The sequence below is a fragment of the Primulina tabacum genome, chromosome 8, assembly GCF_025594145.1.
Source record: "Primulina tabacum isolate GXHZ01 chromosome 8, ASM2559414v2, whole genome shotgun sequence".
Classification (NCBI taxonomy): domain Eukaryota; kingdom Viridiplantae; phylum Streptophyta; class Magnoliopsida; order Lamiales; family Gesneriaceae; genus Primulina; species Primulina tabacum.
Window position 1 is genome coordinate 1,829,791 of NC_134557.1, and position 27,070 is coordinate 1,856,860.

Consider the following 27,070-nt stretch of genomic DNA (forward strand, 5'->3'; position numbering starts at 1 on the left):
CATTAGTGAGGGTGTGTGCCTATATGTGTGCGCACGTGTTTGGGGGTTATTTTTTTAGTAAAAATGGGTGAAATTTCGAGTGAACTGAAAACGTAAAGTGAAGTTAAAATAAAATTCATTCGAATCAGAATCAAATTAAACCAAGCTTTTTTACTCAATTTAACCTATCATAGCCTTTAATTAATTTTTAAAACCAATCAACCAGAAAAATCATTTGATCCAAACTTAAGATGGAGAAAAAATAAAGAGAAATTGGATAAAATTGATTATTGATGTGATTATATAAAATTATAAAACATGAATCTAACTACCTAAGATCGTAGATTTTCTCTACGATGAATGTGTTTGACTAAAGAAATATGCAGTTATCATATGTTTAATTATCATGTAAAAATCATATTAGTTTTAATTGATTTGTATTTTGAAAAATTCCATCAAAATATGTTTTCTAATATAAATGACAATGGATGAACGTGTCGTTTTATTTGGGAGTAATTATTTTCATTTTGAAAATCCATACTTAATGTTGAATTTATGATGTTATATATTGTATTTTAAATGGTTCGATCTTTGTGTATATATTAGCATTTATTTATTTAAGATTAAGATAGCCGGAGTAGACAAATATATACTAATGACTTGTGTCGTGATTATATTGATGTACGACATTCATTCATCTATCAATATTGTAATGCGCGAAATATCTAGTCGTCTTGAGACAAAATATCTAGTCATAAGCGGAAGAATCGTTGTTCCGACATATGTGAATAAATATATCAACGGTATTGTAAAATTGTAATTTGTGTTTTATCAAATTTAAGTGTTGTGTCTAATATTACAATATTTAAGACAACATGCAGCGGAATATTATATTTTGTAACACAAATTCACTTTAAATAAATAGATTGACAAACTTAAATTTGCACAAGCCTTATGGCAAAAAATTAATCACTAGAAAATCAAACCGTTTACAAAACCTATCACTAGTGATTGAGAATAAAAGCAATTTTCTCAACACGTTGAGAACATAAAAGCTTTCTAAAACAACCAACAATAATAAAACATCAACTAAGAAAGAAAAAAAGTGGTGCCAAAAGAGGAGCCGCGAAAACGATCTTCAGCCAACTTCGTTACGGATATTGTCTGCAGATGTCCCCAACATTCAAGGCAGCACGCGATCATCGCTCTTCAAAATAGCACGATCCTTGATGACTTATTTCTCTTATATTCACGGCGTGCACAAGTGCGTATATGTATGTTTGTCAGGGAAGAAGTCTTTTACCAATGTCCTTGATAACTTATTTATAAGTGTAGACTTTTTCTCTTCAAGGAAACATATCTCACAAGAAAAGTAAGAGTTTAACTAGAAATAAATTCTTAATACCATATCTCATACAATCATTATCATAAATATCATATCTATAATATATTTGTTTAATTATCTCATTATCTTATAAAGACAAAATATCATAAGATATTATATGAAATCAAATTAACAAGGAAAAACTAATATTAGAAAAATCATTTAAATATTAGGAATCAAATCAATTAAATTTGGAATCATTATTTCCCTTCAATAAGTTGTACCAACATATATATATATACACACACACACACATATACATATATATCATCAAGTTATAAAGCATGAGACTTGACTTTTAGGATCATAATTTTTAGTGTCTTTTATAACATTTTCAAGTATCAGAAATATCTATCAAATTGCAAATATATATATATATATATATATATATATATATATATATATATATATAAGCTAAGAAACACTAATATATAAAAACACACAACTCGGGAGCTTTAATAAGTACTAGTTATTTTGCACACGTGATGTGTGTTTATACAATTTTTTTTATCATTATCGATGAACTAAAGTTAAATTTGACAAATTATAGAGAGAATAAATTGATATTTGAATTTTTTAAATAAAAAATAAAAATAAAAATATGTATTGAAATTAAAAAAAACAAAACAAAAATAAAAAATGTAATATTAGTATCATATAAGAGAAAAGTTGAAAAAAAAGTTAATATCATTAATAGGTGGTTACTATCATGTCATCAACTTTAATAAAACTAGTATTTAACCCGTGCGATGCACGGGATGATATTATTAAAAATTAGTGAAAAATGAATTGATATTTAAATTGAAAAAAATAATATAATTAAAAAAATAAATATAAAAACTATTTTTCGTTTATTTTAAAAAAATTTCTTAAATATAACGCATGTCGATTAATTTTTTTGGCTAATAATCACTATCATATATCAAAATTTAGATTGTGTTAGTCTAAGGCAATTACATGATGCTTAACATGTTTAGTGTATTGATGTTGGCCACCAACCTTAATACATATTTAATTCTTTAACTTTTTCGAGAAGTTATATATTATTATTTTTAACATGTGATAAAAATTATTTTTAAATCACATTCAATAAAATTAATGAGAAATAATTTTTTAAACATTCAGTAATTTCGTCTAAATCCACATTCACAAACAATTTTGTGACATGACACGTGTTCGACACATTTGAATGATAACAATAATTGTTTCATCAATATCTTTATCCAAATGGATTGTGATTTTATTTACAAAATCTATTCATAATATACACAACAGCCTATTATTCTGAAAGAAAAATGAAACATGTGATCCTAAGTAAATTATGCATAAATCAGAAAAGTTATTTAATTCACATTTATTATGTATTCCAAAATAATGTCAATAAAATTTATAACGTGTCTTCTAATAAGATGCTTACTTTCTTTAGAATTGGTTTAATCACTTCCATTACGGAAAATTTTATAATATCATGTATCCGTGAACTTTGTAATATAGAAGAAAATTGTCACATTAGTAATACGTAATAACTAAAATTTTGTACAAATAGATGAATAATATTTTTTATTTATCGACCATGAAAGACAGATTTCAAACTTAATGTCTCGTTGTTCTCGTTGTTTCCATATGTAGGTAGTTCATAACAACGAACAAATCTAAATTTAAACGAACATTACATATTGGAAGGATTCAACTCATATATGGTGCTGAAAAGAGGAGTCATTTCAGAACTCAATTTTGGAGTATATAAATTTAGTAAGATAAATATAGTAAAATTGACTTCTAATATAATATGCAATATTGAATTATTTATAATTTAAAATTCAAATAAGACATCTCAAGGGACAAAAATTATACATTGTATGCTTTTGACAAAATTATACCATACATTAACATTTTCAAATTATGAAAATCTCGAATTGCATGCATTGAGTGTCAAATATTTCTGATTATTGAGGGTAATATATATGTTTATTGATACTAATTTAATGTTCATTTGAAACTCTTTTGAATATATCTCTTTTAATTTTTTGTGCTCTCTTATTTGAATTTTTAAAATGACAATTCAAGATATACAATATACATATAGTTTTGGAAGAAAATTACAACGCATTAGTTCTTTCAAATTAAGGTAATTTCGAAATAATATGTATTTGGGATAAAAAAAATTTATGATTATTAAATGGTAAATTAATGTTCATTGGAAAACTTTGTTGTAGTGATAACTTTTACACTAAATCAATTTTATTTTTAAAAAAATTAAATAAACTAATAAAATATTGTATTTCTTTTTTAGCAAGTAATTTGGGCATTAAATTACTTAAAATAGAAAAATTTATTTTTGAATGATTTATCTAATAAGTGATACTGAACATTGTAATCATTTGTATTTTAAATTTATTTATACAGTTTTTAATTAAATTGATTGATATAATCAATGCAAAATTTTTAATATAGTTTATGTTTTTAATAGAGTTTACTTTTAATTTGAGAAAAAAAAAACATTTAATACATAAATTACATTTGAATTAATATAAAAATTAATTGAATTCAAATTTGAATTAAATGAATTGATGTAATCAATGCAAACAATAATTGAAGTGATCATTTATTGCAGTACACATGTGTCAATATTCATGTAAATCTTTCCTTTTTTATAAATGATATTTTGGCGGGAAAATTACTATTTTTGGCAAAAACTCTGCTTTTATATATACTAGTACTTAACCCGTGCGATGCACGGGATGATATTATTAAAAATTAGTGAAAAATGAATAGATATTTAAATTGAAAAATATAATTATAAAAAAAAACTATTTTTTCGCTTATTTTAAAAAAAATTCTTAAATACATGTCGATTAATTTTTTTGACTAATAATCACTATCATATCTCAAAATTTTAGATTGTGTTAGCATAAGGCAATGACATGATGCTTATCGTGTTTAGTGTATTTATGTCGGCTACCAACCTTAATACATATTTAATTTTTTAATTTTCGAGAAGTTATATATTATTATTTTTAACATGTGATTAAAAAAAATTTTAATCACATTCAATAAAATTAATGAGAAATAATTTTTTAAAAATTCAGTAATTTCGTCTAAATCAACATTCATAAACAATTTTGTGACATGACACGTGTTCGACACATTTGAATGATAACAATAATTGTTTCATCAACATCTCTATCCAAATGAGTTGTGATTTTATTTACAAAATCTCTTCATAATATACACAACAGCCTATTATTCTTAAAGAAAAATGAAACATGTGATTCTAAATAAATTATGCATAAATCAGAAAAGTTATTTAATTCACATTTATTATGTATTCCAAAACAATATCAATAAATTTTATAAGGTGTCTTCTAATAAGATGCTTACTTTATTTAGAATTGGTTTAATAATTTCCATTACGGGAAATTTTATATTATCATGTATCCATGAACTCTGTAATACAGAAGAAAATTATCGCATTAGTAATACGTAATAATTAAAATTTTGTACAAATAAATGAATAATATTTTTTACTCTCGAGCATGAAAGACAGATTTCAAACTTATTGTCTCGTTGTTTTCATATGTACGTAGTTCATAACAACGAACTAATCTAAATTTAAACGAACATTACATATTGGAATGATTCAACTCATATAAGGTGCTTAAAAGAATAGTCATTTCAGAATTCAATTTTGGAGTAGATAAATTTAGTAAGATAAATAGAATAAAATTAACTTCTAATATAATATGCAATATTGCATTATTTATAATTTAAAATTAAAATAAGACATCTCAAGAGACAAAAATTATACATTGTATGCTTTTGACAAAATTATACCATACATTAACCTTTTTAAATTATGAAAATCTCGAATTGCATGCATTGAGTGTCAAATATTTCTGATTATTGAGGGTAATATATATGTTTATTGATACTAATTTAATGTTCATTTGAAACTCTTTTGAATATATCTCTTTTAATTTTTTGTGCTCTCTTATTTGAATTTTTAAAATGACAATTCAAGATATACAATATACATATAGTTTTGGAAGAAAACTACAACGCATTAATTCTTTCAAATTAAGGTAATTTCGAAATAATATGTATTTGAGATAAAAAATTTATGATTATTAAATGATAAATTAACGTTCATTGGAAAACTTTGTTGTGATGATAACTTTTACACTCAACCAATTTTATTTTTAAAAAAATTAAATAAACTAATAAAATATTGTATTTTTTTTAGCAAGTAATTTGGACATGAAATTACTTAAAATAGAAAATTTTATTTTTGAATAATTTATCTCATGAGTGATACTGAACATTGCAATCATTTGTATTTTAAATTTATTTATACAGTTTTTAATTAAATTGATTGATATAATCAGCCATATGTGCTCGGCCGACTGCTTTTTTAACCAGTTTCTTTGAAGTTAGCCAGCCGACTGGTATAGGGATGTCAAAATCAGATACGATCCATCAATCCGACACGGTTCAATCCGAAAAAAATCAGATTTGAGTTTGGGTTTTCAGGTTCAGGTTGGACCCGATAGCTGACCCGAAAAAAATGATCGGGTTGGAGGGTGACCTGAAAATTTTAATTTTTTTTAAAAATATAATTAATAAATATTACCTTTATTTTTATATATTGTATATTCGAAAAAAAAATTATTGTATATTTATATCATATATTTTTATAATTTATTATTTATTTTGAACATTTTTTATTTTTTAAATAATTGTTTATTTAATTTAGTCAATATATTTTATTTTTCTACAATTAGATTTTCAAATATAAATCATATATATGAGAGAGATTATATTATTATATGTTTAAATTAAAATATTAATATTATTTTTGAATTTTATTTAATTTTCTTTAAAAAAAATTTATAAAAAATTCAAAATCAAGTTGTATGAGTTGATCGGGTTAAGGTTCGGGTTGAGAGTTTTCGGGTTGACTTGGATTCGAGTTGAGCGATTTTTAAATAGTACTGTTGATCAATCCGACCAAATCCACCCAAATTGACACCCATAGACTAGTTGATCAAGTGGTTATTGAGACACAGGAAACAAAAAGGTAAAAATTGACAGGCGAAGATATAGAAAGTTGAAAAAAACATACAAACATTGCAACATATAGATCGAATGAAATATACAAACAGATGTATTTCGTAGATGATTCTTTCACAGACATCCACAGAGACGACATGAAAAATAATTTAAAACAAATATACTCGGACAAAAATGATAGTTCGTCCTAAAGGCATGATGGAACTTTTGAGTCAAAAACTTGTATGAGCGATATTCCATATCAAAAGATGAAATGGCACCTACAGAAGCCACTGGGTATTAAATATAATGTGTCCGCCCGGTCAAACACCGAAGAATGAAATCCCTGTGCCAAGGCTCGTGTACGTATCCAAGATTATAATGAACATAAAAGCTAGAAACCACCCCATTTTTCAGAATCTTTTTTGTTTGTTCCAGAGGAAACCTTAAATGGACCACTCGAGGCAAATGGATCAGATTCGTCAAAGGAAAAGTCACGGCTGTGATCAAAACCACCCGTGCTGCTTACAGAGTCAAACCTAGTGAGGTTTTTCCGTTGGGGAGAAGGCTCTGGATCTTGCATACCGAAGGAGTCGTACCTTGAAAAATTGTCAAAGAAAGGATCTTTTGATTCAATGCTGTATCTTGAAGGGGAATTGCCAGTCCTTGATACTGGAGTCCCAGGAACCGAATCTTCAAAGGTATAGAGGCTATTATGCTGAAACGAACTACTGGCTTGTGGGGAATCAGTTTTGTCTGGACTAGCACCAAAATCATTAGAACCAAAGAAATACTTCCCTTCGTGCCTCCCATGATCCGATTCCTGCCAGGAAATTTGGAATTATGAAACATTTGTATACACAACTCAATTCCATGCAGTCATTCTTGATCGAGAATAATCTTTTTGGTCACACACACGTCATATGACAATGCACACCCAAGGACACTTGCCTTAGCATTGAAGCCCCAGACCGAATCAATATCGTCATTATTGTCAAAATTACCCCAAATTTCTTCAAAGCTTCTGAGGAGCCAATCAAGAACAAAAGGCAAAGAAAAACTTAGCACTAAGAACTTCACATTACTGGAAAAATATAAAAAGCTGATTTAATGTGACCATATAGACATATAGACACGAAACACAAAATACCTGTGAGTTTCAGCATCTCCATCAGAGCTTTTCTGGAAATGGTTCTCCGAAGATTCTTGAGATGGACTATCATATGCTTGCCTCCCTGGACTTCCTTGGGGGCTCTTTGATTCTTCTGCACTGAATACTGATCCTGTCTCAAAGGCACTAGCCCCCACACTGAAGACTTTTTCAGGTGTTGCATCAGCATTTGGCACTGATTCAGGGGATAACGTAGGGGTTGGGGAAGAATTTTCTCTTTGAATGGATTCTGGCTTTTCATTTGCAGGAGCAGTAACATCGAATGAAAATCCTGACAGCAACAAATGAGCCATGTCCCACACAATAAGGAGCATTTAATGTTGTACAGATGGACAAAGAACGGAGTGGTTTATAAAAACTAGTGCTAATGAGAAGAGCAAAATCTAAGGAAAAAAGCAAAAGATGTCAAACCTTCATCTTCAAATTTGTCCCAGTCTTCATCCCAAATTTCTGCTACCTCTGGGATCCCAGGTTGCCAACCTTAAGAAATAACCAGTACGACAGTCATAAAAAAGGAAGAACCATGTTCAATCCCTCAAAAATACGGCAGTTTGCCTAATAGTAAATTTTCGAGATTGAATGTAAAATTGGTGGTCATTATTTACTAATGTGATCAACCAGAAACCCTCCAACCAGCTTAGAAAGGTCACACTGCGTTTTTCTATGAAGAATGTCTGCATTGTTATGCCCCTAGAAACTGCATACAGATGGAAGAGATGTATAGTGCATCTTTCCAATTTATATTCATAATGATTACCTATAAGGAAAGGGCTTCTCTCAAGTTCATATAACAACGATAGAGAGCATAAAATGTTATTTATTCTTTTGGGTGAGTTCTGAAAGCACGGAGGCATCGAATTTTACAACTTTATAATGTACTAGTTCTAAGTTTGACATTCATTCACTTACATCAATGCATAGGAAAACCGATAAGACAATCTTCAGAACAAAGAGTTCAACTATATAAATTATCGAGTCAATACAAGGAGATGCAACAAAATATTAATTATTTGGCTAACAAAAAAGACAGAAAAAACGAGTAAAGTGATAGCATGAAGATAAAACCATGGGAAAACATAAGAAAAAGTGAAAGGATTACCAGGGGGGAGCTCAATTAATGCAGATGATTTTATTTGTACATCAAATTTCTTGATACGATCAGCCAATGCCTTCAATAGTTCCTCAAGATCTGATTGAATACGATCAGCACGCACCTAGGCAAACCAAAAGATTCATCAAAGAATGTACACAGATTGTAAAACCCAAATATGCATCCTAACAAAGATGCAATATTCACCTGAAGGATACCATCTGCACTTCCACCCTGTTCCATTTTAATGAGTGCCTGCTGTAACTCCATCTTCCTTGCCTAGACATGCAATACATGGTACTTGATGTCAAATGATTCTGGGAGTGCAGGGATGGGTTCAGGCAGTAATGTGATGCAATTGTTATGAATAAAGACAATAATTGTCGAGTAAGATTGTGTGTTTGATATGACCAATTCAAAGTTGGCAATCAAATCACATCCACCAAATTTTGGTTCTTTTCTTTCTAAAAACATAACCATAATCATTTCAAAATCTTATGATAAGAATAAAGGTAAATTGACAAACAAATCCTTGTTCAATAACACATTTTCACAAATCTATCATTAATTTTCATTTTCTTACTCCAAAAAAAAATTTCTCCCATTTTTACATCTTCAATATAATCATTACTTTGAACTCAACTTTTCATAATTTCCCATTTATCATTATGTCATATTATTATAACTAAAAACATAATTATTCAATGTTTTAAATAATTTTATCAAACAATTTCTGATAACATCCACACTAGCAATTTTGTTTTCCTAAAACCAAACCAAGTACATATTATTTCCTTCAAACATTTTCCCAAAAATCTTTGCCCAAGAATCCCAAAACAAACCCGATGGCATAAGTGCAAATTATACGCCAGTCTTTTCACGGATACTCAAATCATTGCATGAACATGACAGCATGGTGGCTGACAGGGTAGGGGGGCTGATCATGGATGGTATGAGGAAGGGAATTGTGAAGTAGCTGGGACCAGGGTAGAGGCTGGACATAGGAGATTTCAGAGGCCGTGGTTTGGGAGGAGAGTAGGACAGGAAACAAGAAAGTAGTCAAAAGTAGTTATCGGCTTTCAGGGGTAGTATTGATCGCAGATGTAGTGGGTTAGCTCGGAGAAAGTGTGGTGCCGGAAGTAAAGTAATGGATAGAGTGTAGTTTAAAATGAAAATTTGTTTCTTGGGGTCAATTATAGAAAATATTGTTATGTAGCTGATATCAACCAAAACCTTCCAACAAAATCCAGCTTAATGAAATTCTTCCACTGATTTATATATATCTATATTGAATAGCATGCTGGCTCAGAAAACAACTAAACAAGAAGAAAAATGGAAAAACATTGTGCAACTTAAAGAAGGACACATGTGCGATACCTGAGTTTCACGAAATGAAGCTTCTTCAATAGTTAATTTGGAATGAATTTCAGCTACTTGCTTGTACTTCTCTTGATATTTCTTTTCCAGCAACTCTGACTGAAAATTTCACTCATATATTAAAATATGTAAAGACAAAGTAAATAAGAAAAAAAGATGCAAGTTCAATGCAGAAGCACATTTCTTCAATTTCAAAGTATACCTCGCCCTTGTCTGCTCTAGCCCTTTCTGTAATTTCATTGAGGCGATTATCACATCTACTTTTGTACAAAACCTGAGAGTAATTTTGGATAAACAAGGGAAAAAAGTTTAGAAAAGAGACTGTGTCCTTCAGTGTATTTTGTTTTCTAAATAGTAGATTTTTCTCTTTCCAGGGTAAATAGAAAGTTAACCCAAATAAAATAGTGACTCTACAATGATAAAACTAAAGGAAGTGTTCCAGTACAGTAACTCACAAGGTCTTGCATTTTAGTTCGGTAGAATATAAGCTTCTCTTTGGAATCCAAAAGCACGTCTTCCTTGTTTTCAACCTACCAATATTAAAAAACAATCAGTAAGCTATTATGAGAATGGACATAAATAAATCGTATTCCACAATATGTTAAGAAAAACTTGATTTAGCTATGAAAAGCAGTAAGAAGGAAAGGAGATATCAAATCCTTGCAAAAGTCTGCACGGAAAAAGAGGAAAATAACATGGGTCATTGTATGGTTCATTAATCCAAATTCTAACAAACGAATATTTTTTAGAACGTGAAATTATAACATAATAAATGGATTTCAAACTAGTTAGTTCACTCAAAACTTAGATAAGAAGCATTTTCAAAAAAAAAACTTAGATGAGAAGTCTTGACAACTTTTATGCTGTGATTGAAATGATGGATTTGAGATAACGAATTTCAAATACATTGACTTGTTTAAAAGGACAAAATTAAAGTGGATTTCAAATCCAGCCCACCTCAAGTCCGTAATTTAGTAATTATGATTTTAAATTCACACAAGATCCATGTCATTTGAGATTCATCACTCAAACCCTTCCTCAAATCAAATTTCTCTCTCATTCAATTTACAGGTTGTCTAGAATTTTCTCTGTAATCCAAAAGTTACCAAAGTGAACTTAATTCAGTGTTACTCATTTTGGAATATCTATTCGTATAATCGCTAGAAAAAGTTTATTTTGGACAATTGAGAATAAGTTTCACACACAAATCCGAATTTATTATAAATCTTATGTATTACATTTTCACCAATACTTTTTTTTTTTATAGGAAACTAACAATTTATTTAAACTCATAAAATTTTTGTTTACAAGGGAAGTGGATGAGTAATCCACCGAACTCGTACAACTAAAATAAACGTAGGATTCTCAATAGAAAATGAAACGCCAGTCCCTAACTAGATCAGATACAAGTAGATGATGAAACGATGGCACTGTAGTAGTCCATGTCGCCACTTTGAATCTAATCTTCTCCCATAAACCCTCCGTCGACTCTTCTTTGTCGCTGAAAATTCTGTTATTGCGCTCCGTCCATGTCGACCAAAAAATGCAGTGCACAATGATATACCAGAACAGCCGACCATCCCTGTTTTTGAGAATTCCGTTTTCCATGACCAACATCTCTCTCGAATATTTAGGGAAAACCCACTCGAATCCCATGTCTTGCATCACCCTGATCCAAATTTGTCTTGTAAAAGAACAATGTAGCAGAAGATGATCTTGATTCTCCTCATTTTTCTTGCACAAAATGCACCATTGTGGAAAAAGGACCTGATTTGGTTGTCTCTTCTGTAAATTGTCACAAGTTTGCAATTTTCCCAAAGCGACTATCCAAGAAAAAACCTTTACCTTTTGTGGAACCGGTACTTTCCAGATGTTAGCGTAGAAGGGTGAAAATTGATTATTTGATTCTTGGAAGAAGGAATAGTAAAGAGATCTGACAGAAAAAACGCCCGACGAGTCCCCTAACCACACCGTGGAATCAGACGAAGCTACAGTCAAAGAAACTGTCTCTAAAATTCCTAAAAGGGTAGTAAACTCACCCAACTCGACATCATTCAACCCTCTTCTGAACCTTACATCCAAATGGTAGACCGAAGCACCCTGACTATCAAAGACCGAGTAAAACTGAGCAATAGGTTTTTTAGTAGACGTAGACAAAAGAAAAAGGTTGGGAAATTGATATTTGAAAGACATCCCACCCACCCATCTATCCTCCCAGAATCTCAAAACATTCCCTCCCTTAAGCACGGTACCAATCAAGTGTTGACAGGAAGAATGGGACCGAGTAATAAACTTCCAAGGGCTTCTGAAAGTCGAAGTCCTAGCATCCCTGATATCCCTTCCATTATCTTCGAAACCGTATATGCTTCCCACAACTCTTTTCCACATAGAATCATGTTCAACCGCACATCGCCACCACCACTTCCCTAACAGCGCTTTATTCCTCAGTCGTATGCTGCCCAATCCTAAACCTCCCAATTCTTTCGGTTTGCACACTTGAGTCCAGTTAACAACATGACAATGAGCCTCCCCACCCGCACCATCCCAAAGAAAATTCCTCATTAAAGTTTCCATTTGCTTCGCTACTCGTTGAGGCACCATAAAAAGTGACATGAAGTATGTAGGTTGAGCGTTTAGCACCGAAGAAATCAAAGTTAATCGGCCCCCCCTAGAAAGATAAGCCTTTTTCCAGCTTGCCAACTTCGTTGACATCTTGGAAACTATCGGTGCCCAAAATTCTGGCTTCTTGGGGTCACCTCCCAATGGTGCCCCGAGGTATTTGATAGGCCACTGTTCTTTCTTGCACCCCACCGTTTCAGCTAGCTCATCGATCTCTTCATCAGAATGGTTCAGTCCTGAGCAAGGAACTTTTATCAAAATTTATTTTCAGTCCTGATTTTGAGCAGAAAGTTTGTAGTAATTCGACGACGGAGATCAAGTGATCTTCGTTTTGGACGAGGAATAGAGTATCATCCGCAAATTGTAAGTGTGAAATTTCTACTTTATCTTTCCCAACCTCAAGTCCTCTCACAGCGTTTGTTGATTTAGCATTATCAACCAATCTACCTAACCCATCGATAACTAAGTTAAAAAGAAATGGGGATAGGGGGTCACCTTGCCTGAGGCCCCTTTCCCCCTTGAACTTCGCTCTTGGTCTACCGTTAATGAAAACTGAATATGAGACACTCGAAACGCAGCCCTTGATCCATTTCCTCCACTTACTCCCAAACCCCTTCATTCTAAGCACGTAATCTAAAAATCTCCAATCCACATTATCATATGCCTTTTCCAAGTCAACCTTCAATATCCACCATTTTTTCTTTTTTCTTCTGTACTCCTCGACGACTTCGTTGGCAATGAGACAACAATCTGTTATTTGTCTTCCTTGAATAAAAGCGCATTGATTCTCCGCCACTGTTTTGCTCAAGACTTTCTTCAATCTATTTGTCAATACCTTGGCCAAAATTTTGTACAAGCTCGTAATTAGACTGATGGGTCTAAAGTCTTTAACCTTCGTTGCACCATTTTTCTTCGGAATCAAGCAAATGTAAGTCTCGTTTGTTTTTCCATTAACAATCCCATCATTGTAAAAATCAGCAAACACTCTTATAAGATCATTTTTAATCGTATCCCAACTTTTCTGATAAAATGCTAAAGTAAACCCATCCGGCCCCGGAGCTTTTGTACCGTCGCAATCAAACACTGCTCCTTCTGATTTCATCCTCTGAAAAAGGCTGTTCCAGCTGCTCGGCCTCCATCATGTTAATTGGCATCCATTCCACTCCATCTAAACCCGATACATCCCCTTCAGATTTCCTGTATAAATGTTTGTAGTATGTAATGATCTCATTTTCAATCTGTAACTCATCCGTGAGCAATGACCCGTCGTCCAACTCTAGCTTGTCTAAAGTCGCTTTGTTCCTCCTGTTATGCAAAAGTGAGTGGAAGAATTTTGAGTTTTGGTCTCCATCTTTTAACCATTTAACCTTGGCCTTCTGATAGTCCAATGGTAATTTTCGAATAATCATAGTCTCCAACTCACATCTGACCTCTCGCCGCTGCTCATTTAAAGATTCAGACCACCTTCCCTCGTCCTCTCGGTCATCTAACCGGGTGACTTTATTTCGAAGCTCTGAAATTTTCTCATTAATGTCTCCGAAGACCTCTTTATTCCAATTCAGAACCTTATTTTTTGTGTCTTTAAGCTTCAACATGAACTTGTAACCTTGCCAACCTTGAGGATTCCCACTGCCCCACCATTCTGACAGAGACTTTTGGAAATTGCTGTGTGTCAACCAAACATTTTCAAATCTGAAAGGAGATGGTCCCCATTTAAACTTCGTGGTGTCTAATACTAATGGGTGGTGATCTGAAGTTATTCTCGGCAGCACTGTTTGCCGGAAAGTTGGGAAGGTTTCCTTCCACCCCGTTGTAATAAAGAACCTATCCAATCTGGAACATATTGGGTTATCCCTGAAATTTGTCCAAGTGAACCTCGCATTGAGTAGGGGAGGATCTAGCAAACCCAACTCCTCAATCAAAGTGTCAAAGCATTGCATACTTATTGTGTTAGTATTGCTGTTCAGTTTTTCGCTCAAATTCCTGACAACGTTAAAGTCTCCTCCTACACACCAATTGTTCCCACAAATTGTGTGCAAGTCTGCTAATTCTTCCCAAAACAGATCTCTATTCCTTGGATTGCAAGGACTGTAAACGGCTGAAAACCACCACTTACTACCCTCTTTCCACTGTAATAGAATAGATACAGAAAAGTTCCCAATCAGATTGTCACTGACCTGTACCATTCTTGGATCCCACATAACTAGAATTCCTCCTGATCGTCCCTCCGATGGTAGACTAACCCAATCAACAAATCTGGATTTCCATAGACTTGAAACAAATCGACGGTCCACTCCAATTTTCTTAGTTTCTAACACCACCGCAATATCCGGATTTTCCTTTCGAATAACCGTACGCACTAACTCCCGCCTTCTCGCCGACCCCACCCTAATATTCCAAGAGCAAATCTTCATAGACAACGTACGGATCCCTTCGAAGATGATCCTTTCTCGTAGTTGATCCCACATTTCAACCTAGCAAGCTCTCTACTCATCTTACCCGGTGATCTGCCTAATTCAATTGCACCCTCTGATCTACTGACCCCTTCCCGAATAACACCCAAAGCATTTGATTTTGTCTCCCTTTCATAGCAAATGGAAGTGTTTCCCTTTCTTTCTTTCTTTTTTTTTTTGGTAAGTCAACCCTTCAGCGTATCCAGCAGGGTATCTTACTATTCTTTTTAGAGAAAGTGTGACTTGACCAGTTGATCAATAATTGATGTTAGCATGATCCTTTTTTTCACTGCCACCTTGAGCAGCCTTTCAACATGGAGCAATGATTTAACTTTCTCATTATCTCCTTTGTCCTTGGATTACATAGATATTATTATGTTTTATTGCGACAAGATGAGTCAGCTTAAATATTTGTAAGTTTCACTTAAATTTCTGGGGATTTGGAGAAGTACTTCACGTTTTTCACCGAGTCGTCAAAGATTAGTTATACATTTAAGAAAATCCAAATTGTCATTTAATCATTTGAATGGCTTATTTTTTGGAAATATGAGTAAAGTAGCAAAATATGTTAAAGCATCATCCTATCTCCATAGAAAATGATTTTCTAAGAAAGATGATGATCCAAGTTCCAGAATCCAGAATATAAATCTCGCAGCATGCTTAAACTTCATTCAATTGAAAGGATAATATGAAAGCTATTCAGGTCATGATCGTTCGTTCAAAGCAGCAAAGCCAAAACTTAATCCTGTGCATTATTCCACTTTGCTATGGGAAAGAAAGTTAGAAGATGAAGGAAAAGGTACCTTTTCATTGTTTTCCTTAGGCTCCTGATCCTTAGAATGAAAGGAATTCTCCTCCCCATTACTGGGTTCGTGAGCAGGGAAATTATCTATCACAGGACCTAGTGCATTTTGCTGATTGGTTTGTATTGATCCACCAACATGAGAATACATTGGCTGAACTGGAGGTCTTACACCAACAGGCACAACAGGTTGGGCACCAGGTAAGCCCTGCGGCAGCCTTAAGCCTAAAACCAAATAACACAAGAATTAAAAGAATGTGAGAAATGAAATTCAAATGAAGTGCAAACCAAACCAGTACCAGCAGAAGGTCCCCACCCAGTGCCTCCTAAACCGGTGGGTGGACCAGCCAAAGACAACAGATTTTCGTCAAGCATGACACTGTTCGGAAGCATAGGTGGAAGCGTGCGGCCTTCTCTGTGTCGCTCCATTAAATAGAGAGCAATGCAGAACTCCCTCAAAGAAAGTGCGCTATCATTATCTTGATCCGATAAATCCCAAACCTGCTTTAAAACCTCTGGAAAAGGTCACCGATAACATAAATAAGAATGAAGTCATGTAAACTTCGATCAGTTGGAGATTAAAACAACTGATACTATTTAAGTGTAGATCGTTGTGTGGTGACAGCTTCTTGAAAGCAGATGACTAGGATCTGCTTGGAAACTTAAGGATCTGGACCAGACTACATTATAGGTTTATATATTCTGCTCTAATTAAACCATGGTTTGGCCAAGCTGAACCAAAAAAATGTGTGCCTGTACTAAAAGAAGCTACAGACTCATATGACATTGACATCACGATATCAAAAGGTAACACTGAAGGTGTAATTTTATAAAAGTAAAAAAACAATACCATTCAATCATATTAAATGACAGGGTTCCCTGTTATTTCCACCCTTTTCACTGGATAAACTAGATCCATATAAAGGCCAAATTTTATCAGATCTGATTATTTTGGCAAACAAAATATAACCAACAAGGATCAGGCAAACTACTCTTCCTAACCCAATAGCAAGAGTTTGTCAGGTACTGCGAGTATGAACATACAGTCTTCAAGAAACTCCATACGAGCAATATGTCGGAACAAAATTTCTCTCAAGGCCATTATCTCAAGTTCGAGTCTCAAGCATATTAACTAGAATATAGGTCCTTGTCTTAAGTTTCAAATAGTGACTGGTCGGGAATATGTACAACTAAATGATCAGCAAACAGGTAGTCCAGATGATACATAAAGCCATGGTGGTCAATAAATTCAGGAGTATTCATGAAGCAGAAAAGGGAAGGGAATGCGTAAGAGCTTTCATTACAAGAGAGGAAGTTAATAGAGAAATGAGAAGGATCCAAAAACAGAGGGCACGTATGGCGTGGACCTTCTTCAACTCAAGAAGGATCCAAAAAACAGATGAAAGGCCAAAATTATCATACAGAGGCGAGACACCAAAATTTTAAATCGTAGAAAAAATGCAAGAAGCGTAATAAAAAGTAATGCTCTGATCCTTTAGGGAGCCTTCCATTCTCGTTAATGAAGACCAGTATTTAGATCATAATAAGAATAAATAAAAGAGTGAAATAAAGAGTGGTGTTTCATACCTCTTGGTAGTCTCCAACTAAAGAACAGGTTGCGCGCCTGCTCACCAGTGACTCTCCCATCTCTGTCAGTGTCTACGTCCAAAAATACTTTTACATACTTTTGAATGTTAGCACGTGTCATTTTCGGCCAAGAGACCTGAGACAGCTCTGATGTAGAAGTCCCCACACCAGCTGGGACTCCAGACGACAAGACTGAGGAAGTTACTCCAGTGGGAACCTGTTGATTAGATTTTGGCAGAGAAGGTGTCTGCGGAGCCTGACTGCCAGTAGATCGTTTAGTGAGAGTGCTCTGTATGGCTTCAAATGGATCCATTTTCATCGAAGGCTGAGAGATGGAACTTGCAGGAACAATTGCAGATGAGGTAGGAATACTACTCACAAAACGTTGTGGTGTGGAAGAAACCAGCGGAGATGAAGATTGTTTGCTAGAGAACACATCCCCTCCAAACATTGGGTCCATCATAGATCCATTTCCTGAACCAACTATCATTTTAGGATCTTTAGCAGATGTCGAGGAAAATGTAGACGTCAAATTTGGAGCAACTGGAGGAATGGATAGACTGGTTCCTCTGTTCAAGACCTGTGATACTGGTCCACTGGAAGCTGCTCCAGTTTTACCACCTAGCCAATCATTGTTTGAGTTTGGAAAACCAGAAGCACCTTGTGGTGAATGTGCCATAGCAGCAGTAGGCATTGATAAAGGTGGTCGCATTGACTGGTTACCTTGAGCAGGGAAAAACTGCTGGTTCATATTTGTACTAGAAAGTGCCGGTCCAAACTGTTGGTTTCCTGTACTTGAAGGTTGTAACTGTCCACCCTGTTGGTTCATACTTGTGCTTGAAGGTTGAGCAGGCCCCAACGGCATGCTCATACCTGGTTTTACCTGCCAAGACTGCTGGTTCATACCATGACTTGAAGGTGCCGGACCAAACTGCGGGTTCATGCCATGAATTGAAGGTGCCAGTCCAAACTGCGGGTCCATGCCTGCAGTTAAAGGTGCCTGTCCAAACTGCTGGTTGACACTGGTACTAGAAGGATCTTGCCCTCTGAATCCAAAGTTTTGAGATGATTGTAGTGGAGGTGCACCCACCTGTGGAGAAGGTACAGAAGCCACCGATTTTGACAGTGGCACAGGTGTGGCTGCAAGGTTTATCCGCGGAGCTGGGATTTTGGCCGAAGCAGGGCCAAACAATGCCGCTTTCACAATCTCTGGGGTCAATTCCCGCTTGCTTTGAGCCACTGTTACAAGTTTAAGTGCGTTATAAAACTCAGGTCGGCTGAGGTAACCAATGTGATTTTGGTCTGCATGCATCCATATCTGCAGCAAAAAATAAACTATCAGATGTATATCTAAGGAGGAATTTTTGTAGACAAAATCAGATTCTGATGCAAATAATTAATAAATAGCTTGTGATGATCTCACCATACAATTTCTGTCATCAATTAACAGAGGTCAACACATGAAGAAGATTACCAAAACCATTGGTCTCAATCCATCCCACGAGAAAATTAGTCTAAAGCAGGCTGTGCCCTTAGACGGAGTGACCAGAAAACAAGAGTAATAGTGCAGAAGTTTCAATGATTGATGTTAGCTATTGTCACAAATCACAAAGTATACTCGACAGATTACTTTTTCTTCCCTTCCTTTGAAATAAAAGGCAAGTAAAGAGGTAGGTGATGAAATTCAAACCCTCGGAGTAACCTCAATGTCAACACACTCAGTTCAACATTTACAAGCTTTTGTTAATAAATGATCGTTCATTTTGAAGGAGATCAGCACCATCATTGAAGCTCGTTTAGATAAAAATATATTGACGAGCATCATCTCTACAGTTTACAAAATCTATAGGATTTTCATAATCCAAATCTTATTTCCCAATTAGAAGAGACCTAGTAAAATTCGAGGAATAATTTCTCAAGAATTAGGCAGGTTGAAGATTTTTAGCCCACTTGAATCCAAAAATCAGCTAGATCGGGTCACTACTTGTTCAACTCTTTCTAATTCAAACACCAAAACAAACAATTAATTTGGCCCAATACGACATTTTTCATCTCTACACAGCAAAAAATCGACTCGAAAAATCACGCATAACAACCAATCTAATGACCCGATACAGAGTACCAAAAACAATCCAGGAATCAAATAAAAGTTCTCATAATAACAAACCTGAGCAAGGACTTCTTTAGGTAAATTGGATCCCTGGAAGAAAGTAACAGCTTCAGCTCCGCTGATTCTTCCATCCCGATCCAAATCTGCCCTCTGGAAATACGCCTCGAATTGTTCCATATTAACTCCACCTGCACCTGAACCTGCCATTTTTTCGATCCTTTGGATCACCCCATTAGCATTTCCAATTAAATCGAACAAGAAACTGCTTAAAATCCTGTTGCTTTTCAACTAGTGATGATGAAAACGCAATAACTTTTCCGATCGATAAACACAACGGAAAAATAAATAATTCTGGTATGGCAACTCGATCCTCCGCTTTTGTCAAATTATGAATTGGCCCCATTGGCTTATGTAGTTAACTATTCCCCTGTTTTTTTTCGGCAATTAAATATGCCCCTCTATTTAAGTGACCTTACTAATTTTTATTTCTAGAAACATGTTTAATCAAAATTACTAGCAAACATACCAAACTAAAATCAAAATAAATTAATTAGATAAAGAAAACATATATTTTTACGAATCACGTATATTTGATAGTGTGCATCAAAGCTATTGAGAATTTGCAATATTGATTTTATCTCTCACATTCAAAATATTATGTTTTTTTTTTTTTAATTTTCACAAGAGTAAGAATATTATTGGGAAAAAATTTACATTTATCTTATCCTTATTTAATTAGTTCAATAAATGACTGTGCATATTTTTAAGATTTAATTTATTTGAGTATATTCATAAAGCAAAAACTTGTGTGAGACGGTCTCACGGGATCGTATTTTGTGATACGGATATCTTATTTGGGTTTATACTAATATATAGTTTGGTACACTGGATAAAAGAGGGATTGATAAATAATCATCATTATCTCACGTTTGGTACCTTTTTAGAATGCCTATGATAATATTATGGGCCCGTGATAAATAATTTTATACAATGATAAATTATCCCTTTTATGAGATGTGATAATTTTTAATTTAATGATAAAAAACACCACAAATGACTTAATTGTCCTCAATATATAAAAATCTGAAATCTTATATATGATCAAGTTTTAAATTAGTATCACTATATGATAATTATATAAATGATTTTATAAATCTCTGCTAGTAGGTAGAAATTAAAATCAAATAAATATTTTTATGTATTTTTATATATTATATAATATGATAATTATATAAATGAACTCGAGATAATTATATAAATGATTTTTATAAATCTCAATAAAATTATTAGTATCACTCGATTAACATTAAAAATTGATATTTAACTTGACTCACAAAATTAAGGGATCGATTATCATATTATATAATATATAAAATTATGTAAAAATAAATAAATCATGCAATTACCGTGGGCGCATGAAAAGATAAGAAATATGAATTCAAGCAACAACTTTGAAATTATAAAATTTATTATGATAATGTTAATTTTGTCATTACAATCTAATATATAAATTTAATCACTCTTAGTAAAATCATACCAAATATTAAATATAATATCCCACATCTTATTTATCATTAACTTATCCTTATATTATATGTCACATGTTTATCCTATCATGTGTACCAAACTATGCCTAAGATTATTACTTTTTATTGTGAATATCACTAGAATTGACCCGTCTCACAGATAAAGATTCGTGAAACCGTCTCACAAGATACCTACTCTATCCATAAAAAACAAAAAGAAATACTACTAAATGTAGAAACTACAGTTTATATGTTTGAGATTGAAATGAAAATGCCTCGCAATCTTAATTTTTTTGTAAATGTGGAATGAGAGAATAATACCAGTTAATCCAATTGTTGTATAAAAACTATAAGTATTTTTTCACTTTGACCAATATGTTGTCTCACATGAAAAAATATTTGTCTTCTCTTGTTACCATTGGATCAAATGTTAAAACATTACGACATTACCTATGTATGTATCTATATATGCGAACCAGTTGTGGCTATTTGGTTTTTACATAAATCGTGCTGAGAAATTTATTTCACTTCATTAATTAAGATTAAAATAAATTATACCCGATATGGTTTCAGTTTAGTTGGCGTCTAACTAAATTCCAGAAAACTAAATCACGATTTTTTCAATAAAATAATTCAACGTATGCTCTTTCCAAATATTCCTCTCTAAATAAATCTCATAAAAGCTGGCTTCTCCATTTGCTTTCACAGTCAAAGCAGCAGTGCTTCTGGTGCCATATTTGCCCTAACAATAAATACATAACCCTGACAAAGATCAGCCCAAAATTTGATGAACGGATAATTTCAGAAAATTTAGATATTGAAGACATACGTTGGGTTTATTCCATACACTAATCTTAGAAATATCGAGATTTTTCTCATAAAAAATGATATAACTCTCGGTGTTTTAAAATCTTGAACACATATACTTCTTGAAAACACATGCAGACAAGACGATTAATTAATTTTCATGTTTTAAAATATCGAGCACACATATTTCTGAAAAAGTGTACAATGGGATATATATAATTAAGATTTGAAAACGAGATTTAGTAAATCTTTATTTGTGATTTTTAGCAATCTCGAAATGAAATTTATGGTAGTAATAATGCAATTATACCAGGGATCTTTTTATTTTTTTTAATGGACGATTGCTACTAATTATAACAGATATAACGTTACTTACCAAAGGGGTGTCTATCTCAACAAAAATGGAACTCAAGTTCAATTCCCACTCGAGGGAACAAATGCGAGGCAATTTACTCTCATCGGCTTTGATCGTGTCATTCATCAGTTTCTTTACGATATCGGTAACGGGGATTTCGCCTTCATTGTATGGATCAATATGCGATCTGAAATTCTGTTCCAGACGTCGTGCCTGTGGGAAAGTCATGAAAATGAAGATGGATTTTGTTTTTGAGGCAAAAATATTTGAAAAAAGAAACAAAACTTTGATACAGCTCTATTACGGGTTTCTAATAAAAGTTTGCACGATGAACGACCTTTGGCCAAGGAGAGCTGAGGTTTGAATTGGAAAGAACATGGATTCCGGGAAGAACTTGTTGAATCAAAATGGGCTCCCCTTTAGGCCTGTTTGATACGTAAATCATGGATTTGGAGCAAACATCTGCCAATATCAGATTGAAGCCGTTGTACTGATTGGCTTCTTCCACCAATTCTTCTGCAAATGCCTCTGGGCTCTTCTTGCTCTTCCTCCAACAACAACAAACAATCGCATAATATTCATTAACTGATCAAAAAATTCAAACCCGATTCTCTATATATCGAAGTTCAACTTTAAAGCATATATAAACATCATTAATCCAAGAAATTTTGTTTATACGACGAATAAATAGGGAGAGGAGCTTAGCCCTGTTATTATTGACATTGAACTGATGTTATTCCTTTGGTCGAAACTTGAAACACCAAATATTCATGTATATGTCCCACTAGACATGTAATAATTCGGGCAAACATATATACATATATGTTCACCTGGAGAAACCGAAGGGGGAGGTGCCCTCGAGTTTTAGCCTCGGGGAGGGTATGTAGCTCCAGCACATTTGTTAGAAACGCGACCCTCCCTTCTCGCGAGCAAGCCAGCCATGTCCCGCCCGCCACTTCGTCTTTGCCTCCCAATATTTGTCCACATTCCCACCACCCCGCGGGGGTCGTCGGCCTAGTAAACGCAACGATCTACGTATTAGTTTTAACATGTACATTCGAAGGTTTCACGTTTAATTACTGGAACTTACCTGTTATGATATTCATCTCTGTTGAGCAAAAGGAGAAAAGGATACAGAGGATGAGCTTGCCACATGAACAAAGCAATGCACATTTTCTCTTTTTTCTGTTGTAATGTAATATCACTGGAGAGGATTATTTAAACCTATTTGTTATGCTAAATAGCAGAACTATTCGATTTTTTCAAGATATCTGATTTATATATTTAATGCATGATAATAAATGGTCGTTCACAATAATGTAACACTCAAGTTGGATGAACAGAGTGTACAATAAATGTTGTAAAATTTCAATCTTAGTCTACTGTCTTTATTTTTCTGACATGATGCTGATATGTATAGTGTTACGTCAATCTTTCTAATGAAAAATAATTAAAATTGTCAAAAATTAAAAAATACTTGACTGCGACCGAAGTTTGATAACAAGATTTTGCAAAATCTAAAAGAAACAAACATATAAAGCAAAAAATTACAATTTCCCCAATCTTTAGCGTAGATTTATACAAGGACGAATTTGTTTCAAAATGGAAGTAAATTAACTAATCAAGATTTAATTGCGACTACTTTGATGCATATATCGTTTCTTGACAATTATCTCAATTTAAGAGTAAAAAAATGTGACTTGTTTATTATACCCTTTTTATTTTCATGTGTCCATTTGTTTGAGAAGAAACATTATTCTATGTATATTAAATAAAGAGACTTGTAACATTATTTTAATTATTTTAATAATAAGGATAAATAGTCATTAAAACTAATATTCGAACTCGAGTCAACTTAATTCTAATTACCCTTGATACGAATAACAAATGGGATCATATTTATTCTTAAAAATAAAAGTTAAAAATAATTCAATTTACACTGCACTCTTTATTAAAATATGTACAACATTATTGGAAGTTTGGTTCTCCAGGTGGGGCGAGATAGATTAATAATAGAATTTAATATCTATTAGCATTAGAGTGTTTGAGTTGATAAAATAAATGAACGTTTAATTAATGATAAGTAGTTCAACTCTTCTTAATAACATTTTCTTAGACGAGTTTGTCACACATGAGTTGTTCAGTGTGGTTTACTCGACTAATGTGGTTTTCGAGTTATTACGTTAGTACGAAGTTTAATCAGTATGTGTCGAAATATAGTGGTCACAGAAAAAATAATGTTTAATTGACATGTGATCAAGATTAATGTCACCAGATTTTCGCAGCTACCAAGTGATTAAGCTGCACACTACTTTAATAATTGAAACATAACATCAATGTTTAATTACTTTTTAACTAACATTTTACTCCTAATTGTGTTTTATTGGGCGGGGATGGACCACGGACGAGTCAAGAGTGGGGAGGTACGATCATCTAATCTAATCTAATCTAATCTAATAAAAAGTGAAAGATAAAATTTTTTGTATGGATTTTCACAAAAACATTTGCACTCAAATATTCAATATCGTCCCTATCTGCGTGTGCACATTCAAAAACTAAACGAAATATAATTTTCAATAATAAAACAATATCAGATCAGATAATAATAATAATAACAACAACAATAATAATAATAATAAAATCTTTTTATGATATCTTAACTAATTAATGTACCATAGAAGACACCTCAAACACATTTGGAGAAAACTAAAAAATAAATTATTTAAATATATAATTTTCATAAAAAATTTATTTCACGCTATTTTAGCGCAACGGTGGAGATGGCATAACGAATTATAAAATAAAAAACTAGACATCAGTATTAATGGGAATCTCAAAAATTTTCTCAAGCTTACAAGAAAAATAAATGATTAAAAAATAATTATAATCTCACTTGCTCCTCTCACGTGCCTTGCTTTTTTTCATGTCCAAACAATCGAATCAAATCCTCTTCAAGTTTTAAAAATTAATTCTCAATTAGCATTATATTTCTAAATATGTATTTACGTGTTTATATATGAAACATTTTTTAAAAAAAATTCTGAAGTATTAATTATCATAATATATATATATTTTTAAAAAATTCTGAAATATTAATTATCATAATATATATATTATTAACATAACAATATGTTAAAAAGTGTGAAAGATCAAGTTTTAAACTTTAAAAACATAAAAGAGTTTAGTACGAGTTTAAATGTAATAAAAAAATAAACACGATAATAAAAACACCAGAATAATTGATAAACGCTTAATAGTTTCTGATTAATATACAAAATTCTACCGTGATAAAAAGAACTCCAGTTAGCTTGTTATATTTTTAAATAAAATATGGCAAAAACTTGTGTAAGACAGTCTCACGGGTCGTATTTTGTGAAACGGATATCTTATTTGTGTCATCCATGAAAAAATATTATTTTTTATAGTAAGAGTATTAATTTTTATTGTGAATATCGGTATGATTGACTCGTCTCACAGATAAAAACATAAATAAAAGTTTGTGAATTAATGTTATTAAAAAAAGAGAGAAGCCAAAATGAGATTAAACTGATAAGGTGTTTTACACATGAGTTGAATAGAGTTTTTGAAAGTTGTATATATGGACATGGACAATCTTTCTCTTGAACTAGTTTATGAGGTTGCGTTAGATTCAAGTGTCAATCTTAACATGGTACCCGAACACAGACCCATCGTTATCTATTTGATTGCCCATATTTGGGTCAACCGTTAATGTCTTAATGCTCCAATTGTTCATTCATATGCGTGAGATGGTGTGTTAAGATGTCTCACGTCGGTTCGATAAAGTTATTGGGAGTTGTATATATAGACTTTGACAATCATCTCCATTTAGCTAGCTTTTGAAGTTGAAGTTGTGTTAAGTCCAAAGTCAATCTTAACATGATATCAGAGCTCAGATTCCATCATTATGTGTTCGACTTGGCCATTCGTTATGCACATGGTCTGGTTATTTGTAAATTTCATGCTTCAAATATTCATTCATGGACGTGAGGAGTGTGTGTTAGTTGTCCCACATATGTTGAATAAAATCTATTGGATTTACATATACATATGCAGACAATACTCCCCTTGAGCTAGTTTTTGGGGTTGAGTTAGGTCCAAATCTCAATCTCAACTTAATATCTGTTAGATTGCTCATATCTGAGACACCCGTTGATATCTCCACACGTGTTTTAAGATAGTGGTCCACCAGTTGTTCATTAATGGGTGTGAGAGATTATGTTAAGAGTAGGTCTCTTGTGAGACGGTCTCACAAATCATTATCTGTGAGACTTTGTGAGACGGGTCAACCATACTGATATTCACAATAAAAATAATACTCTTAGCATAAAAAAATAATACTCTTAGCATAAAAAGTAATAATTTTCATGGATAACCCAAATAACCGATATTCATAATAAAAAGTAATACTTTTAGTATAAAAATTAATATTTTTTCATGGATAACTCAAATAAGAGATCCATATCACAAAATATGACACATGATACCGTCTCACCTAAATTTTTGCCTTATGTTAATATGTCCCAAATTAGTTAGACAAATATAATTTTTGAGATTTACATATATGAACTTGAACAATATTCTCTTTTGAATCAATTATTGGGATTGAGTTCCTTAACATAAAAATGACAATTTTTAAACAAGACTAACGAAAGGCGTGGAGCCCGTGCGAAGCTCACGCGTGAATACTACTCACTTACGAAACTCTCGCACGTTTTATAATTTCTCCACAAAAATATAAAA

At 32.9% G+C, this 27,070-nt stretch overlaps 2 protein-coding genes across 3 annotated transcripts; both read right to left on the reverse strand.

Moving 5' to 3' along the window:
* Nucleotides 1-6,463: 6,463 nt before the first annotated feature.
* Nucleotides 6,464-19,991, reverse strand: LOC142552798 (uncharacterized). The gene is made up of 13 exons (XM_075662627.1): nucleotides 19,679-19,991; nucleotides 17,512-18,829; nucleotides 16,224-16,439; nucleotides 15,926-16,149; nucleotides 10,506-10,580; nucleotides 10,253-10,324; nucleotides 10,051-10,149; nucleotides 8,881-8,952; nucleotides 8,683-8,797; nucleotides 7,995-8,063; nucleotides 7,563-7,854; nucleotides 7,364-7,436; nucleotides 6,464-7,235 (listed from the first exon to the last, which is right to left on the reverse strand). The coding sequence occupies exons 1-13, from the start codon at nucleotides 19,826-19,828 to the stop codon at nucleotides 6,807-6,809; spliced, it is 3,204 nt and encodes a 1,067-aa protein (XP_075518742.1). The 5' UTR covers nucleotides 19,829-19,991; the 3' UTR covers nucleotides 6,464-6,806.
* A 1,650-nt stretch (nucleotides 19,992-21,641) lies between these two features.
* LOC142554388 (uncharacterized) lies at nucleotides 21,642-23,534 on the reverse strand. 2 transcript variants are annotated; one of them, XM_075665059.1, is made up of 5 exons: nucleotides 23,400-23,534; nucleotides 23,140-23,323; nucleotides 22,647-22,853; nucleotides 22,331-22,522; nucleotides 21,642-21,889 (listed from the first exon to the last, which is right to left on the reverse strand). In XM_075665059.1, the coding sequence occupies exons 1-5, from the start codon at nucleotides 23,480-23,482 to the stop codon at nucleotides 21,752-21,754; spliced, it is 804 nt and encodes a 267-aa protein (XP_075521174.1). In that variant the 5' UTR covers nucleotides 23,483-23,534; the 3' UTR covers nucleotides 21,642-21,751. The 2 variants fall into 2 exon arrangements, with proteins under 2 accessions (XP_075521174.1, XP_075521175.1); XM_075665060.1 differs by having other exon boundaries at nucleotides 21,720-21,909.
* Nucleotides 23,535-27,070: the final 3,536 nt, after the last annotated feature.